This window comes from Mustela nigripes, chromosome 1 (assembly GCF_022355385.1).
Source record: "Mustela nigripes isolate SB6536 chromosome 1, MUSNIG.SB6536, whole genome shotgun sequence".
In the NCBI taxonomy this organism is placed as follows: Eukaryota; Metazoa; Chordata; class Mammalia; order Carnivora; family Mustelidae; genus Mustela; species Mustela nigripes.
In genome coordinates this window covers 88,238,469-88,253,998 of record NC_081557.1, presented here as the reverse complement: position 1 = coordinate 88,253,998, position 15,530 = coordinate 88,238,469, and the positions used below count along the sequence as shown (strand labels likewise).

General features: G+C 50.9%; 1 protein-coding gene across 3 annotated transcripts in view; it reads left to right on the top strand.

The window, feature by feature from the left end:
• SORL1 (sortilin related receptor 1) overlaps positions 1–15,530 on the top strand; it is a 150,837-nt gene that overhangs the window by 112,359 nt on the left and 22,948 nt on the right. For all 3 annotated transcript variants that reach the window (XM_059415119.1, XM_059415115.1, XM_059415107.1), the window contains 11 exons: positions 1,350–1,481; positions 2,390–2,521; positions 3,156–3,290; positions 4,148–4,303; positions 8,559–8,708; positions 10,838–10,969; positions 11,885–12,011; positions 12,177–12,346; positions 12,682–12,794; positions 13,027–13,131; positions 14,500–14,572. In XM_059415119.1, coding sequence (XP_059271102.1) covers positions 1,350–1,481; positions 2,390–2,521; positions 3,156–3,290; positions 4,148–4,303; positions 8,559–8,708; positions 10,838–10,969; positions 11,885–12,011; positions 12,177–12,346; positions 12,682–12,794; positions 13,027–13,131; positions 14,500–14,572 — 1,425 coding nt within the window. The remainder of the gene's footprint in view (positions 1–1,349; positions 1,482–2,389; positions 2,522–3,155; positions 3,291–4,147; positions 4,304–8,558; positions 8,709–10,837; positions 10,970–11,884; positions 12,012–12,176; positions 12,347–12,681; positions 12,795–13,026; positions 13,132–14,499; positions 14,573–15,530) is intronic.

Sequence of the window (15,530 nt, the reverse complement as noted above, 5' to 3'; positions counted from 1 at the left end):
GGGAGGTAGCGGTGGGGATAGGGAGGTAGCAGTGGGGTCATTGTGGAATGGGTCATAGCTTGGTGAACGCTATTGTTCAGTCGCAGTACATTGCAGTAGTCGACCCATTGTTTTGAACTGAACACTTACTTCTACTTCATTGGTGTTATTAGCGTTGCTGGGGTAACATTTTTGACTAGGTGATTCTTTTATCCCAGTTTCCTCTAGACTCACAGAGGTTGTCTTGGGTCAGTGGTGCTCCTCTGTGAGTCTACTATGCTTGGGTTCCCCCCTCCCTACCCCCAGATCCAGATGTAATCCGTCTGGAGCGTGGCCTGGGCGTTGGGATGTTTTTTTAAGGGCTGCAGGTGATGGTGATGGACAGCCCGGCTTGAGAACCTCGGTTGCGATGCAGGGGTTGGCAGGCTGGCCTGTGGGGAAAACCCTGCCTGCCTGGGTGTACGCTGTTCTAGGGCATGAAGTTTTCTTTAAACACGGTCACAACCTGTTCACGGGTCATCTCTGACCGCTTGCACGCTAGAGCGTCCGTGGGGTGTAGTTGTAGCAGAGCCCGTAGGACTTGCACACCCTGGAGAATCTGCTCCCTACACGTGTCAGTCACCATTCTCTGGAGAAGTAGAACCCATAGGTGTGTATCTCTAGGGAGAGATTTATTTTCAGGAATCTGTTCCTGCAGTGATGAGGGCTCACAAGTCCAAATCTTCAGAGCAGGCCGGCAGGCTGGAGACCCAGGGGCAGGCTGATGTCGCAGTTCAAGTCCAAAGGCCATCTTCTGGCCGTGTCCTGGATGGCCTTTTGTCTGTGCCCAAGTGCCTTGGGTCTCTTCTTTGAAGGACCGGACCGTCGGATCAGGGTCCCCTGATGACCTTATTTAACCTTTATTACCTCTTTAAAGGCCCTGTCTCCAAATGCAGTTACCCTGGGGGTTAGGGCCTTAACATATGAATTTTTAGGGATAGGATTCAGTCCCTAACTCTGGTCCTTTATAGGAAAAGTAGTAGAGAGCCAGTATTCTGACTAGCGATTGAGATCGTGAGCGCTTACGGCAGGCGGGTCTGGCTGTCAGTTTGGGTTGGCTCCGCTCCCGTGAGCTGGGTGCTCTTGGATACTCAATGCTGCCACCCCCTCTGTTCTCATTGTGACAGTGGGACAGCAAAATCCCTCATAACCTCGTCTCGAGAGTTCAGTGATGAACTTCCGGGTCAGGCGCTGTCGCTCAGGGCTCGGCACACAGCACGTACCCAGTGAATGGTGGCTACCAGGGCACCTTCGCTCAGAGCTCACGAGTCCCCTCCACCCCCCAAGTCCCAGGTGCTCATGGCCTTCTCCCGGCCCCCGACCCCTTTCAGAGCCCCTGTGCACGCGCTTCATGGACTTCGTGTGCAAAAACCGCCAGCAATGCCTGTTCCACTCCATGGTGTGTGATGGGATCGTCCAGTGCCGCGACGGCTCCGACGAGGACGCGGCGTTCGCAGGATGCTGTGAGTGGGGCGGGGAGGGGCCGGAAGCTCTTGCGACACTGTGAGGGGCTGGGCCGCTCTCCTTCAGGGGTCTTGCTTGACCATCCAGTCCGGCCCTTTCTGAGAAAGACTTACCTTGGTTGCTTCAGAACTACTGCTCTTTGGTGGTTGGTGTCCGTGTAAGTGGAAGGTGTGGAAGGACCAGGGTTTTGGCCCAGATAGCCCCTTCTCCGACTGGCCTTTCCCATGTACCAGTCCCTCTGTAGTGCCCTTGCCTGGCTGCGGGGTTCTTCCCAGCACTGGTTACCACTTGGCACCCCATGCATTTAGTGGATCGCCTGTCTCTCCTGGCTGGAACGTGGCTTCACGAGAGCAGGGCCTTTGTCTCGTGCACTGCTCTAGCCCTGCTTCTAAAACGGCCCTGCCTGTGGTAGCGACTTGTACTGGTCTGCTTGGGCCGCCATCACCAAACACTGCAGCCCGGGTGGCTAAAACAACAGAACTGCCTTTTCCTACAGTTCTGGAGACCACAAGCTTAAGGTCAAGATGTCGCAGCATCGGTTCTTCTGTGTCCCCGTCTTCGGCTTGCTCACAGCTGCCTTCTTTCTCCCTCAGTGTCCCCTCTCTGCCTGTCTGTGTCTTGCTTTCCTTTTCTTGTAAGAACACCAGTCCTATTGGATCAGGGCCCACCCTAATGACCACATTGAACTTAATCAGCTCTTTGAAGACCCTGTTTCCAAATATAGTCACTTTCTGAGCTACGGGGGGTTAGGATTTCAACTGGTTTTTACCATCAGGGAACCCTGTAGCTGGCTTGTCTCTTGGTGGAGGACAGTTTGCTTTTTCCTCTTGTTTCTAAGCAGAGCCCCACGTTGAGCTCTTCAGTATGGTAGTAACCTGGAATTTACGGATGCTTGTTCCTTATCTAGCCCAAGACCCCGAGTTCCACAAGGTCTGTGATGAGTTCAGTTTCCAGTGCCAGAATGGAGTGTGCATCAGCTTGATTTGGAAATGCGACGGCATGGATGACTGCGGTGACTACTCCGACGAAGCCAGCTGCGGTAAGATCTCGGCTCTTCGGCCTGTTGTCCCTAATCTCCGGGTCACAGTGACTGACGCCTATGGTTAAGGAGGCCGTTTTCAGCCCCACTCCTGTGCAGCCTTGGCCTTCTCCTTCCTCAGCACTGGTTCCTGCTAGCTCTCGAAATCGCTGTGTAAGGAGTTGAGTCTTGAGGTGGCAGCCCGCCTCTAGTCGGTGTTGGGGGACGATTATGCTGGTTCCTTTTCTTTCCCCCTTCGGGAAGTTCGCATGATGTCTAAGAAATATGGAAGAGGAATTACGGTAAATCTTTTGGAATGTGCTTCCCTCTCCTCTCCTAAAAGTTACAAATTTCACAACTTTACGGAGTCCTTGTCCCTGTTGGGTTAGAGTCCGTAGTCACATCAGTCCTTTGGTAAAGGTCAAAATGAAAAAGTTGGGTATTATTTGTAGAACCAGGAGCGTGGCTCGGAGATGTACTGAGTTGGGATCTGGGAAGACGGGCTTGGGTCCAGGAAGCTGCCTTCCCCGGATCTGGTAGGGTTGTGCAGGCTGCCCCGGGAGTTGGGCCTTGAGGAGGCTGTGTCTGTCTGGTCGGCATGTATGTTCACGCGGGTGCAGGGCAAACTGACTGATGGTGTGGTTCATCTCCCCAGAAAACCCCACAGAAGCCCCAAACTGCTCCCGCTACTTCCAGTTCCAGTGTGAGAATGGCCACTGCATCCCCAACAGGTGGAAATGTGACAGGGAGAACGACTGTGGCGACTGGTCTGATGAGAGGGACTGCGGAGGTGAGGGGTCCTGGGTCAGCCCATAACCAGGACACGCCAGCACACGGGGCCCTCTTTCCACCCAGAATTGAATTTGGTCTCCTTGGTGCCAGGCTAATTCAGAGATTTAGGAGGCATAACTCTTGAGTTCTTTTCTACCCACTCCCACTAATTTAAAGCAGCGTGGTTGGTTTCTCCTGTTCCGAAGGGCCCACGTACCATATTTTATAGGCCACGGTGAACACTCTGGAAACCGGCAACTCCAGGCGTGGCCTGCAGACCAGCAGCCTCCACACCTGCTTGGGGCTTGTAAGAAATGCAGTCTCCGACCCCACCCCAGGCCCCCCTTCTGAGTCAGAATCTGCCTTGTATCAGATTTCTAGGTGATACGGGGGCCCTGTTGCACCTGAGGAGCACGGGTGTGAACCACATACTCGTTACTTTGCTTTTGGGTGTTCTCCTCTCTGAACTAGGTCTTAGGGGAGCTGCTGTGGGGTTGTAACCAGCAGAGTGCGTAGCCTCAGTGGGAGTTCTCCCGTCTACCCTGCCCGTTGAGTCACCTTCCTTCCATCAGCCTGCAAAAGCATCGAGGTCCTGTTGCGCCCCTGCAAAAGCAAACTCATTCAAATGTTAGCCCAAGTCAGAGAAGAGAGGTTAGGTGAATCTGCTCCAAAAAAGGGAGGAGGTTGCAGTCTATTCTGAGACCCCATTATAAATGATTTTTCGATGAGCCGCTATTCCGAACCGTGCCTGGCACTGGCCTCCCCGGGCTGGAGCAGCTCAAACAGGAAGTCCACGCTAAGTCTGGGACACATTTTGGTTTCAGATCGAACGTCTTGTAACACTTGGGTGGTGTTGTTTTCTTGTGTTTTGCTCAGATTCACATATTCTTCCGTCGCCCACTCCCGGGCCCTCCACGTGTCTCCCCAATTACTACCGCTGCAGCAGCGGGGCGTGCGTGATGGACAGCTGGGTGTGCGATGGGTACCGGGATTGCGCAGACGGCTCGGATGAGGAAGGCTGCCCCTCGCCTGGTGAGTGCTGGCCCTCCCGCTCCCGTGGCACCTGCCTTTGTGGAGCAAACCTTCCAGGGGGATGTCCTGGGCACAGCGGGGCCAGGCTCAGTGCGCCCCCTGCCTTTTGGGACCCTGGGCTCTGGGGCCGCGGGCTGCTTCTCACCCCCAGAGCCGGGAGACCTGGGGCACTCAGAGCTGCAGGGTCGGTCGCCTCTCCTCTAACTGCCTTCTCATCTTCCTGCACGAAAAGGCCAGCCGCCCTGCTTTCCACCCTGGCTGCGGCTGGGCCACCTTTGCCTCCTTCTCCACAGGAAATTACGGTGGGAATTATAGGGGAAGTGTTTGGCTGTGTGTTAAACTCTCAAGGGGGAGAGCCTGATTTTCCTCTTGGCTGGTTGGCAGCCGTCCTGCTAAAGGAGGGTAGGCACTGCCATCTAGTGGCCGGACCCAGAAAGGCATCTGATGGCATGGGCTGTAACCATGTTGCCAGAGGCAGGAGTCAACCCAGAGACCCCGGACTAGTGCCTTCCCTTAACTGTAGGCAGAATAGAGGTAAGGGTGCTGAGTCCTTTCCGGCACGGGATTCTGTTTCAGACGCGCTTAGAGTAAGAGAGGAGACAGTAGTTCTCTATACTTTGCAGATCCTTTTCCTAGCAAATTTCTAGGTCAGCAATCATTTTCCTCCTTTAAAACAAATTCATCTCGTTGCTTCACTGTGTGAAATCATCAGTGGTTTTCTCTTGTCCAGAAGAGACATCCCAGCCCTTGAGTCCTGTTTTCAGGGTCCTTCCTTACCTGCCTTTACTTGGCACGTCTGCCAAGCCTGGCTGCTCGTCCTGTCTGGACAGGCCTGCTTCTTCTCTGTCGATACTCCCTCAGCAGAGTTTCTGTCTTATCAGAGACCCCCGTCCTCTCTGACTTTGCCCTCCCACTTGCCCCGCTCTCTGAATCCCACTGTCCATCGCAGCAGACAGAAGAATGGATTTTGTAGCTAAAAGAAACCTTGATATGTCACCAGTGTTTATCAAAATACGGAACAGAGACCACCATAATGGAATCCCTTGGGGGTGTTTGTGAGAATTACAGAATTAGGATTTCTGTGTGGAGCTCGGGAGCTCGCCATGTGGCTGCTGGGTTCACTGGAGTGTGAGATTCCTGCTTGCGCCAAGGGCACCGTCATCTGCCCTCCCAAGCCCACCACCACGGAAAGTTTATGGAGTCCTGTCATTGGCACTGAACTTTTTTTTTTTTTTTTAAAGATTATTTATTTATTTATTTGACAGAGAGAGAGAGAGAGAGAGATCACAAGTAGTCAGAGAGCCAGGCAGAGAGAGAGAGAAAAGGAGAAGCAGGCTCCCTGCTGAGCAGAGAGCCCAATGTGGGGCTCGATCCCAAGACCCGAGATCGTGACCTGAGCTGAAGGCAGAGGCTTAACCTACCGAGCCACCCAGGTGCCCCATGATCTCTTTCACAGTCTCATACTTACCTGTTGTCCTTTGGATTCTTCACTGCGATCTGCCGTGTGCTGCTGCCTGATCATCTCATGCCTGGGAATCTTTGTTTTCCAAGCGATTATACGGACCTCGTGTTTTGGGATCATGCCACACACTACTTGGAATCCCCCACTGTACTTATGACAATAATAGGCAAATAGTATCCTATAAATGCTTCTCACATTAAAACAAATTATAAAGGAAATTCTTATATCTCTGTTCTTGGCCCCCTAAGACCACCTGTCTGTTTAGTGATTGGATTCTCCTCTGAAAATTGCCTTTGGGTTGTTAAAACTTGTGAGCAGGGTATTAACACGCTCTAGCAAATTCTGCTTAATGCAGAGAGCAGATTTCTATTTCCATCTTTCCCTCAGCTTCTGTGATTTCTTTTGTATGTATGTCACCAGTGCAAATTAACTTGGGTTGTCTCCAGCTCTCGGATCTGGTTTCTGCACTGCGAGTCTCCTCACTGGTCTCCGGGCCCTATGCCTCTCCCCTCTACAGTTTACCTTCTGAGAGGTCGCATACGGATGCTTGATCATGCCTTCCCCAGTCTGGAACCTTCTGGCAGCCCCCTAGCGTGTAAGCATCAGTGCTGTGATGTGCCTTGTCTTGGCTTTCTCACCTGATTTTTTATCACTTTTCCCCGTGTACCCTGTTTCAGCAGAAGGGTTCTAGGCGTAGGAGATGTCCCTTGGAAATTCTGGTTAAAACCATGGGATACGCACAGTATCCCCAAATTAGTCATTGGTCCTTGCTGTTTCATTTGGTAACTCAGGCTATTGAGTGGCATCTGCTAATGCTGTCCCCCTCTCTGTAGCTTCTGGGGGTCACTTTCTGCAAGGTCACCCTATCAGTGATTTCTCAGCCCCAGAGTTTTTTTGGCGGGTATCCCTTCTACCAGCCCAGGTCCTCCTCTCTGGGCCCCATGTTGTCCAGGCCCACTGCCTGACACACCCCCGCCCCCGGGCCTTCACTGCCCTCCTTGGGACTCCCTTTGCCTTTCTCCGGTTTAGAGTTGCTGTTTCCTGGGTCTTGTGTCTTGCTTTTCTTGGTTTGCTCCCTTGTGTTGTTGGAGCGTACCCTCCAGTAGGTTTTGTCCAGTGACTATAGGGGCACAGAGACCAGGGACACGGAGAGGACAGCCTTCAGTATGTTTGTCTCCCGAGTTTGCTGCCTGGGGTTTGTGCTTATGGCTCTCTGTGCCTGGGCCACACGTGTCTTGGCAGGATGTGGCTTCTCCATTCTAAGGACGTGGTTGACTTCTCTCACGTTGGAGAGCCCGTTTTCTGTATTCCAGATTCCTCTACCTCATCCTTCCTTTCCCTCTCTCCCTCTCTCTCTTTTTAATCCCATTTTTTGGTAGATCACATTTTCCAGAAGGTTCCCTGGGAAAGAGAACGTGGGGAGCATCGTTGACGTCTTGCTTTTCTGAAAGTGGTTTTCTTCTGTCTTCAGCTGTGAGTGATGGTGATCTGGTCTGGATGGATGGTTGATCTGGGTTTGGAATTCTAGGTTGTCGGTAATTCTCCTTCAGAATTTTGAAGGCGATACTCCACTGTCAACCAAGCAGCTTCTCTTTCTTCCTGGAACTCTCGTCATTCCTACATTAGATCTACTGCTGCGGTCCTGTCACCTTTTTATTTTTTAATTGATCTCTTTTTTTCCCCCCTTCTATGTCCTGGAAGATTCAGCTCTATCTTCCAGCTCTGCTCCCTAGTTTTCCATTACAGTTACCATGGTTTTAATCTTAGGAGCTTTGACTTTCCAGTACTCTTCTTTTTTCATGGCATCCTGTCCTTTTTTTCATGCAGAAATAATATTCCTCTGAGCATATCAAGGATATTTATGTTTGAGGTTTTCTTCTTACAGAGTCTCTGTTGCCTCCAGATGTTCTTTTTTGCAGGGAAAGGGTCTGTGCTCATTGCTGTCTTTCATGTCAAAGGTTTTCCCCAGATAATCCTGGGTTGCTTGCTTGTGTTGAAGGGTGGGGACAAAAACACAAGAGATTGTGCCCATGGGTAGGTGTGTCAGCTTTGAGTTTCATGGTCAGGTTGGTTGCTGGGGAACTTGATCTGGTTTGCTTGAGGATTTGTTCCCCAGGCCGGTCAGTTTCCCTAGAGAAGATTTTTACAATCCCCTGCCTAAGGAATAAAGGTGTCCTTGCCAGAGCTTATGAGGATGGGGATCAGGGTCCTCCCATTCAGCGATCTGTGGGTTTAACCCCTTCTCTTCAGTATGGCATTCTTGCTGGTCACTGGGCCCGTCTAACCAGCCCTTTTTATCCTCCATGTGACAGGCCTCCAGGCTTCTGTAGGGGTGGCGTTTGGAGCGACCATCGTGGGGGGTGGCGGGTAGGGGCAAAGCACGTAGGGAATCTTCTGCTGCTCAAACACTCTTCAGTCTGTTCCCTTCCTGCCTTTCTCCCTCCTTTCTGCCAGTTCACAGATACCATTTTCCAGCTTTTTGAAGATTCTCTGATTTTATAGGTTCTTTGCTTTTTGACGTGACAGGATGGGGTCCAGCCTCTTCTGGTCCCTACTTACCCCATCTATGTCCCAGCTTCCAGAATCAGACGGCTGTGTCTGGTCGATCCACCTTCCCTACCCAGAGCTCACAGTGGCCTCCAGGCCCTTTCGCCATTCCAAGAGTGCCATGGCCCCATCACCATTCCAACAGCACTGTGATTTCCCAGATCTCCCTGCTGCATTGAGTTGGTTGCTCCTGATGACCAGTCCCCTCACTACTCAAACGTGAACTTTCAAAACCTTTTCTTCCAGCAAATGTCACGGCTGCCTCTGTTCCCACTCACCATGGGCACTGTGACCGATTTGAATTCGAGTGCCGCCAACCAAAGAAGTGTATCCCAAACTGGAAACGCTGTGACGGCCACCAAGATTGCCAAGATGGCCAGGACGAGGCCAACTGTCGTGAGTAATTTCCGAGGAGTTCACTGCTCAGGGAGGATTTCTGGAGAACAGGAGAAGACCCCATTACTCCTGCTTGTTTCTCATAATAACCTTGGGACTTGGGGATTATCTCCATTTTAGAGATGGGAAAATCACCTTCAGAGATCACCTTTTCAGTGTCAGCCCGGGATATTTATTTAGTAGTTGTTTTTTGTTTTTCCTTGTTTTTTTTGTTTGTTTTTGTTTTGTTTTTGCACAAGGTTGTGATCTTTTCATCATGCCACATTTCAAAGTTCTTATCCTGGAATACTCTGAAATAACAGAGGGAAATGAGAGAGTAGTGTAAAATTCAGATGGACCTTTGGGACCTCAAAATAACAGGACAGATCGATCCCACATTTCCCAAACTCATAGTAGGAACATTTCAGCCAGATAAGTAACTGCATAGTAAGATGAACACTGAACATAATTAACAGAGGAAATGAAATAGGATCCTCCTCCTGGGTGAGATTAATTGGCATTCTTTAAATAAGTTTCTTTAACCTGTTCCAAATCAGCCTTATTTATGACGACATTGCCTGGTTAAGGTCTTAAAATCAAGATGTGCTCTATCTCCAGTGTTCCTCCATCCATTAATCAGGGAGCCATATCAGAAAAGGAAATGAGATTAACATGGCGGCAATTCTTCTTGGAGAAGCTGGCCCCTGAGGGCCGCCACGTTCTCTTCCAAGTGCCTATTAATCACCTGTTTAATTATCAGCTTAAGGATTTTCAGAGATTAATAACAACCATATTCTCCATTTCTAAAACCTGTGTTTTCCCACTTCAAAAAACATCGAGGCATGTTTCATAAAGAAACCTCAAACACCCACCAACTTTACTACTCACCTGTTGTTTAGATCTATTTTACTGTGTGGAATAATTCTGGGAGGGAGATCTTGGTATTTTCTGAAACAATGCCTTGCACAGAGTTTCTCCCTGAGCCTTCCGTATGAAATGACCCCTGCCCATCATTCTGTTACTATTCCTCTCTTCATGTTTCTTTGTCATTTTTAATCACTATCTAAAACCACAGATTTATTTAATTGTTTGCTGTTTCTCTCAATAGCAAGTAAGCTCTGTGAGGGTAGGCCCTTTCTTGTCCACATCACCATATTCTTAGCATCGTCAACAGTACCTGATTCGTGGTAGGCCCTCCGTGTCCATTCCCTGGATGGGCAGATGGTTGAGAAGATGGGTGGTTGGATAGATGGATGGCTGGGTGGGCGAATGGGTGAATGGGTGGGTCGATGAATAATGAAGGGGGAGATGGATGGATGGGTGTTTCGATGGGGGGGGTGGGTGATAATGGGTGGCTGGTTGAATGGATGGGTTAAGTGGGTGAATGGGTGGGTAGATTTGTGGATAGACAGAAGGATGAATTCCATCCTGGTTTTCTTATACTAGTGAGTCTCCAACGTTTTCTCAATGCTCTAGTGCAATCTTATTTATTTATTTGTAACCAAGCCGCCCCCCCCACCTCCCCAAGGCAAACCAATTTCAGCTCAGCATGTCACCGAGCTCTCTAATACAATGATTTTCCAGGAGATGAGGGATTGTAGTTTGTGAAAAGCTTCCCATTTCCTTTCTTTCATTGACAATTGCTATACTAGAGAGCTCTTTCAAAAGTGTATTTAATTGAAGTCTGTGCCTCCACTCTAATGACGTGCAAAGTCTTAATTCTTCCTTCACGTGAGCCCTCGCTGCTTGAGAACAGTTGTTAAAACACTGCACCCCACCCGGACCCCCTGTATCTTTTCATTTCTGGGATCGCATCTCTGGATCCATTATCCCTTCCTGTTGGCCGTGCTGGTTCTCTCACGAAAACACGGCACCGTTTCTTGGCCTGCGCCCCAGTGACCGATGCCAGCGCATCGCCATGGAGCCTGTAAATTACTCTGTCCTCTTTCTATCATTTGACCCCAAAGCTTTTCCCTTCCCTGGAGGCAGATTCCCGTGCTCCTGTCAGATAAGGAGGCGTCCCAGCGCCACCAAGGGGTTACCGGTCCTCATTCCCAGAGGCGTATTTTGAATGAGAAGCTGATGAGCACAGACCACTTCCCCTGAACACGCTCGGCCGTTACCACAACGCGCCGTCCCCTCTGTTGCAGCCACACACAGCACCCTGACATGTACGAGCAGGGAGTTCAAGTGTGAGGACGGCGAGGCGTGCATCGTGCTCTCCGAGCGCTGTGATGGCTTCCTGGACTGCTCGGACGAGAGCGACGAGCGGGCCTGCAGCGGTGAGTGCCACCCCTGGGGCCCTTGTGAACCTTGTGAGCCTTTCCTCAGTCTTCAGGGGAAGCCACTTCTTGCCCAGTTTTGCAGCGCCCGGTGAAGGGAGGCTCGTCTTGCCTCTGAGGTAGCTGGGCCTCATCTCTGTGAGGGAAGCGCTGGTCTTGGATTTGTTTTCTGTGATAGCCCACCTCGTGCGGGTGCATCCCTGATCCCAGAGCCTCAGGCTTTGTGGCGGGGTCAAGGCAGTCCTCTGTCTGGAGGGCCTTTAGTAATTGTCCTAGTCTTCTGGAAATGCTGTTAACAGAACCCCACAGACTGAAGGGCTTATGAACAACAGAAACTTCTCTCAGTTCTAGAGGCTGGAAGCCCGAGACCAGAGCACCAGCAGATTCCGCGACTGGTGAGGGCCTGCTTCCTCGTTCATAGACAGCCGGCTTCCCTGTGTCCTCCCGCAGCGGAAGGGTTGGGGGAGCTCTCTAGGGTCGCTTTTATGAGGACACTGATCTCATTCATGAGACTCCATCCTTATGACCTGATCACCGCCCAAAGGCCCCACTTCCTAACCCCATCATGCTGGGGATTGGGTTTCAGCATTTGAATTTGGGGGACACCCACATTCAGTCTGTCGCAGTAATGGAGCCTGGTAGGATGTCTTCCCTGGACCTGTAGAATTCCCTCTTGAGGAAGCAGGCTTATCTCTGTGTAGACAAGGAAGAGAAATGCAAGGGAAATGCTGGGACTGGAAATTTAGGAGACCCTGGGCAATGTCATATAGAAAGGTTTGAACTCTTTTTTTTTTTTTTCTGGATTCTGACCATGGCCTAATAACCTAGATCATGGTAGGTCTGCCTAAACATCACGGGACCTCTAAGGATTTCTGAGATCCCACTTTCTTTCTCTTTCCCCCTTCATGTCTCTAGACGAACTAACTGTATACAAAGTACAGAATCTTCAGTGGACGGCTGACTTCTCTGGGGATGTCACGTTGACCTGGACGCGGCCCAAGAAAATGCCTTCTGCTGCTTGTGTATATAACGTCTACTACAGGTGGGTCCCATCTTGGCCACGAGAGAAGAAAACTGTTCTTACCAGTCTCGGACATTTTGCAAACTCTCGTGGTGCGCACAGAGCGGCTCTTCCTTAACTGAGCCTGGGCATCCCCTGTGAGCCCGCGCTGCTCTGATGTGACGGTGTCCTTCTTCTCTTGGCCAGGATGGTTGGAGAGGGCATCTGGAAGACCGTGGAGACGCACAGCAATAAAACCAACACCATATTAAAAGTCTTGAAACCAGACACCACGTATCAAGTCAAAGTGCAGGTCCAGTGCCTCAGCAAAGTGCATAACACCAACGACTTTGTGACTCTGCGGACGCCAGAAGGACGTAAGTGTTCTTAGTTTCTGTTGATGGCGTGTGCAGGACTTTCTGTGGGATTTGCAGAGAGTTTCCCAAGGATACTCAGGAGTGTGGGAGCCTAATGACATGGGCTGCATATATACAGAAGAACTAAGCCACGGTCTGACGTGTGCCCAGCCTGCCTCGCATTCTGGAAGAGAGGAAAGGTTTATCGAGGTGAAGACTAAGCTTACAGCCTTTACTGGGGGACTGGTCCCAGTGCTGGCTCTGGATTCTTTCTAGTCTTTGTTTCAATCTCAGGGATGTTCCTCCCATTTACCAGTATGCAGATGGGTTTTAACCCTGAGTTGACTCTTTCCTAGTGCCAGACGCCCCGCAAAATCTCCAGCTGTCACTCCACAGGGAAGAGGAAGGCGTGATTGTGGCCAACTGGATTCCTCCCACCCACTCCCATGGCCTCATTCGAGAGTACATTGTAAGTAACTTTAGGAGCGGCGCACCATGTGTATCCGGGTGAGCGGCTCTCTGGGTCTGCCAGGGCAGGGCCGTGTACTGAATGGCTAGGACTTGATTTGGTATTGCCGGGTAAATGGTCCACCCATCGGAACATTTTGCATCTTTCCCTCTCTCCTCCTGCCTCCTTGTAAGGTATCAGGATGTCCCAGACGATCGATTACCTTACTAATAATTTTTTCTTTTCACTTTAGGTGGAATACAGCAGGAGTGGTTCCAAGATGTGGGCCTCCCAGAGGGCTGCTAGTAACTTTACGGAAATAAAGAATTTACAGGTCAACGCTCCATACACCGTCAGAGTGAGTGTCAGCGCCCGTCTCAGCCAGCTGGGCGGTCTCCACACAGGAGAGCACCAGGCTGACCTTTACGAGATAGGTGCTGGTAGTCCGCTGAACACCTACCCCCTTGCCCTGGGGGCTTATCATCGTTTCAGTCTCTTTTTTTTTTTTTTTTTTTAAAGATTTTATTTATTTATTTGACAGAGAGAAATCACAAGCAGATGGAGAGGCAGGCAGAGAGAGAGGGAAGCAGGCTCCCTGCTGAGCAGAGAGCCCGATGTGGGACTCGATCCCAGGACCCTGAGATCATGACCTGAGCTGAAGGCAGCGGCTTAACCCACTGAGCCACCCAGGCGCTCTCGTTTCAGTCTCTTAAACAAGTGCCCCCAGAGAACTTGAAATCACATCTCCCTCAGATAACTGAGAATGGATGGTAAAGCAGATTTACCTGCTTTTCATGCAGATTTTCTGCTAGCGTTCCAGCTCTGTACTCTTTTTTTTTTAAGATTTTATTTATTTATTTGACAGAGAGAGATCACAAGTAGGCAGAGAGGCAGGCAGAGAGAAAGGAAGAAGCAGGCTCCCTACTGAGCAGAGAGACTGATGCGGGGCTCGATCCCAGGACCCTGGGATCATGACCTGAGCTGAAGGCAGAGGCTTTAACCCACTGAGCCACCCAGGCGCCCCTCCACCTCTGTACTCTTGCACCTACCACTTTTCTGCTTCTCTTTAGCTGCAGGGTGAGCAGGGTCCTGGGATCGAGTCCCGCATCGGGCTCTCTGCTCAGCAGGGAGCCTGCTTCCTCCTCTCTCTCTCTGCCTCTCTTCCTACTTGTGATCTCTCTCTGTCAAATAAATAATTAAAAAAAAAAAAAAAGAAGTCAATTACTTTAAAAAAAAAATAGAAGCTGCTGTCGTGGGGATCTTATTCAATATGGTATCAGTACCATTAGCAGAAAAGAGCTTTCGTGCTGAGTGTGTTTGTTGGGACCATTAACTGTGTACACACACTCCATGACACTGATGATTTTCTCAGTCCTCTTTCTCACATACATGTACGTTTATGTGGGGCTGCAGGGACCCACAGGCTCCCACCCCCCCGCCCACGCTATAGAAGACCCTGAGCCCTGTCAATCAGCAGAAATCCATCGTGTCCACACCGTCACGGCTCCCTCTGCCCAGATCCCACGCCCTCTCCTCTCCCGCCCCACCCTGTTGTCTCCAACCCCCCCAGTTTCACAGTTGCTGGGGCCTCGGAGTGTCCGGGATCTGTCTGCATAGACCGTTTGCCACCCTCATGCCCGAGACTCAGCCCCGCAGCTCCTTCCGAACCCTCGCCGTATGCTGTAGTGCCCTCATTTTATACTAACTCCCGCTCTGATTTGGAAAGGTGGCTGCGGTGACGAGCCGTGGAGTAGGACACTGGAGCGGTTCTAAATCCATCACCACCGTCAAAGGCAAAGGTAAATGATTCCAGCGTTGCAGGTTGAGAGAAGATAGAAACCCTTTGGAAGCAACTTGCAGTGCGACTGGGAAGCGGAGAGGCGTAGATGAGAAAATTTCAGGCAACCTCCTACCCCTCCAACACGCACACATTTCCAGGGGTTTCCATAGAGCTTCAGATAGAGTTTCTCCGGGACCTGTCAAAGGTAACTTCTAGAGCCGAGCCTTTCTCGTGGTGTGCACAGACAAGGAGATTTCCAGAGGCTGCCGTGCCCAGCTCCCGGGCTTGCGCGCAGTACTGCGGAATAAAGGACTCCTTCCTTCTCACGACAGACAGACATGGTTGTGTATGTGTCTGTTGATGGCATTTCTAAGAGCACTCTGCTGACACATGTAACTTCCCACGTGGCACCGACACACGATGCATAGATGGAAGTTTCTAGCACTAGAGGTGACATCAGTGATAGCCGACTGCTCGCCAAGGGCCATGCTTGTGTTCACTGCATACGTCGGCCCATCTCACTGAACCCTTAGCAGCCTCCAGACAGCTATAAGGACAGATAAGGAGCTAGAAGGAAGTTAAGGCACTTCCCACACAGTCGGTAAACGGCAGAGAGTGGGGATCGGAGCCCGATCCTCCCGAGTCCGAAGCCTGTGCCTTTAACCACCAGGCCGCCCGGCTTCCCCTGGGCTGAGACACCTGCTCCCACTGCTCGGGTCCAGCTTGTGTCTGTGCCTTGAGAGGGCAGGGGTCTGCTGTGCTTTCCTTCACTCTCCCACGGGTGTCAGGGAGGAGCCAGAGAGATCGCTGACAAAGGAGTGAATTAAAGCAATTAAAAGGAAGGCTTCCAGCACACTCGGGGAGACGGACTGTAGCTCTTTTTCTCAAGTGCTTCTTGAACTTAGCCCTGGCACTCGTGGCTTCTGATCCTGGAGTGAGGTATCCCGTGCAGGGGGTTTGCTTTACCTTAGCCTGAG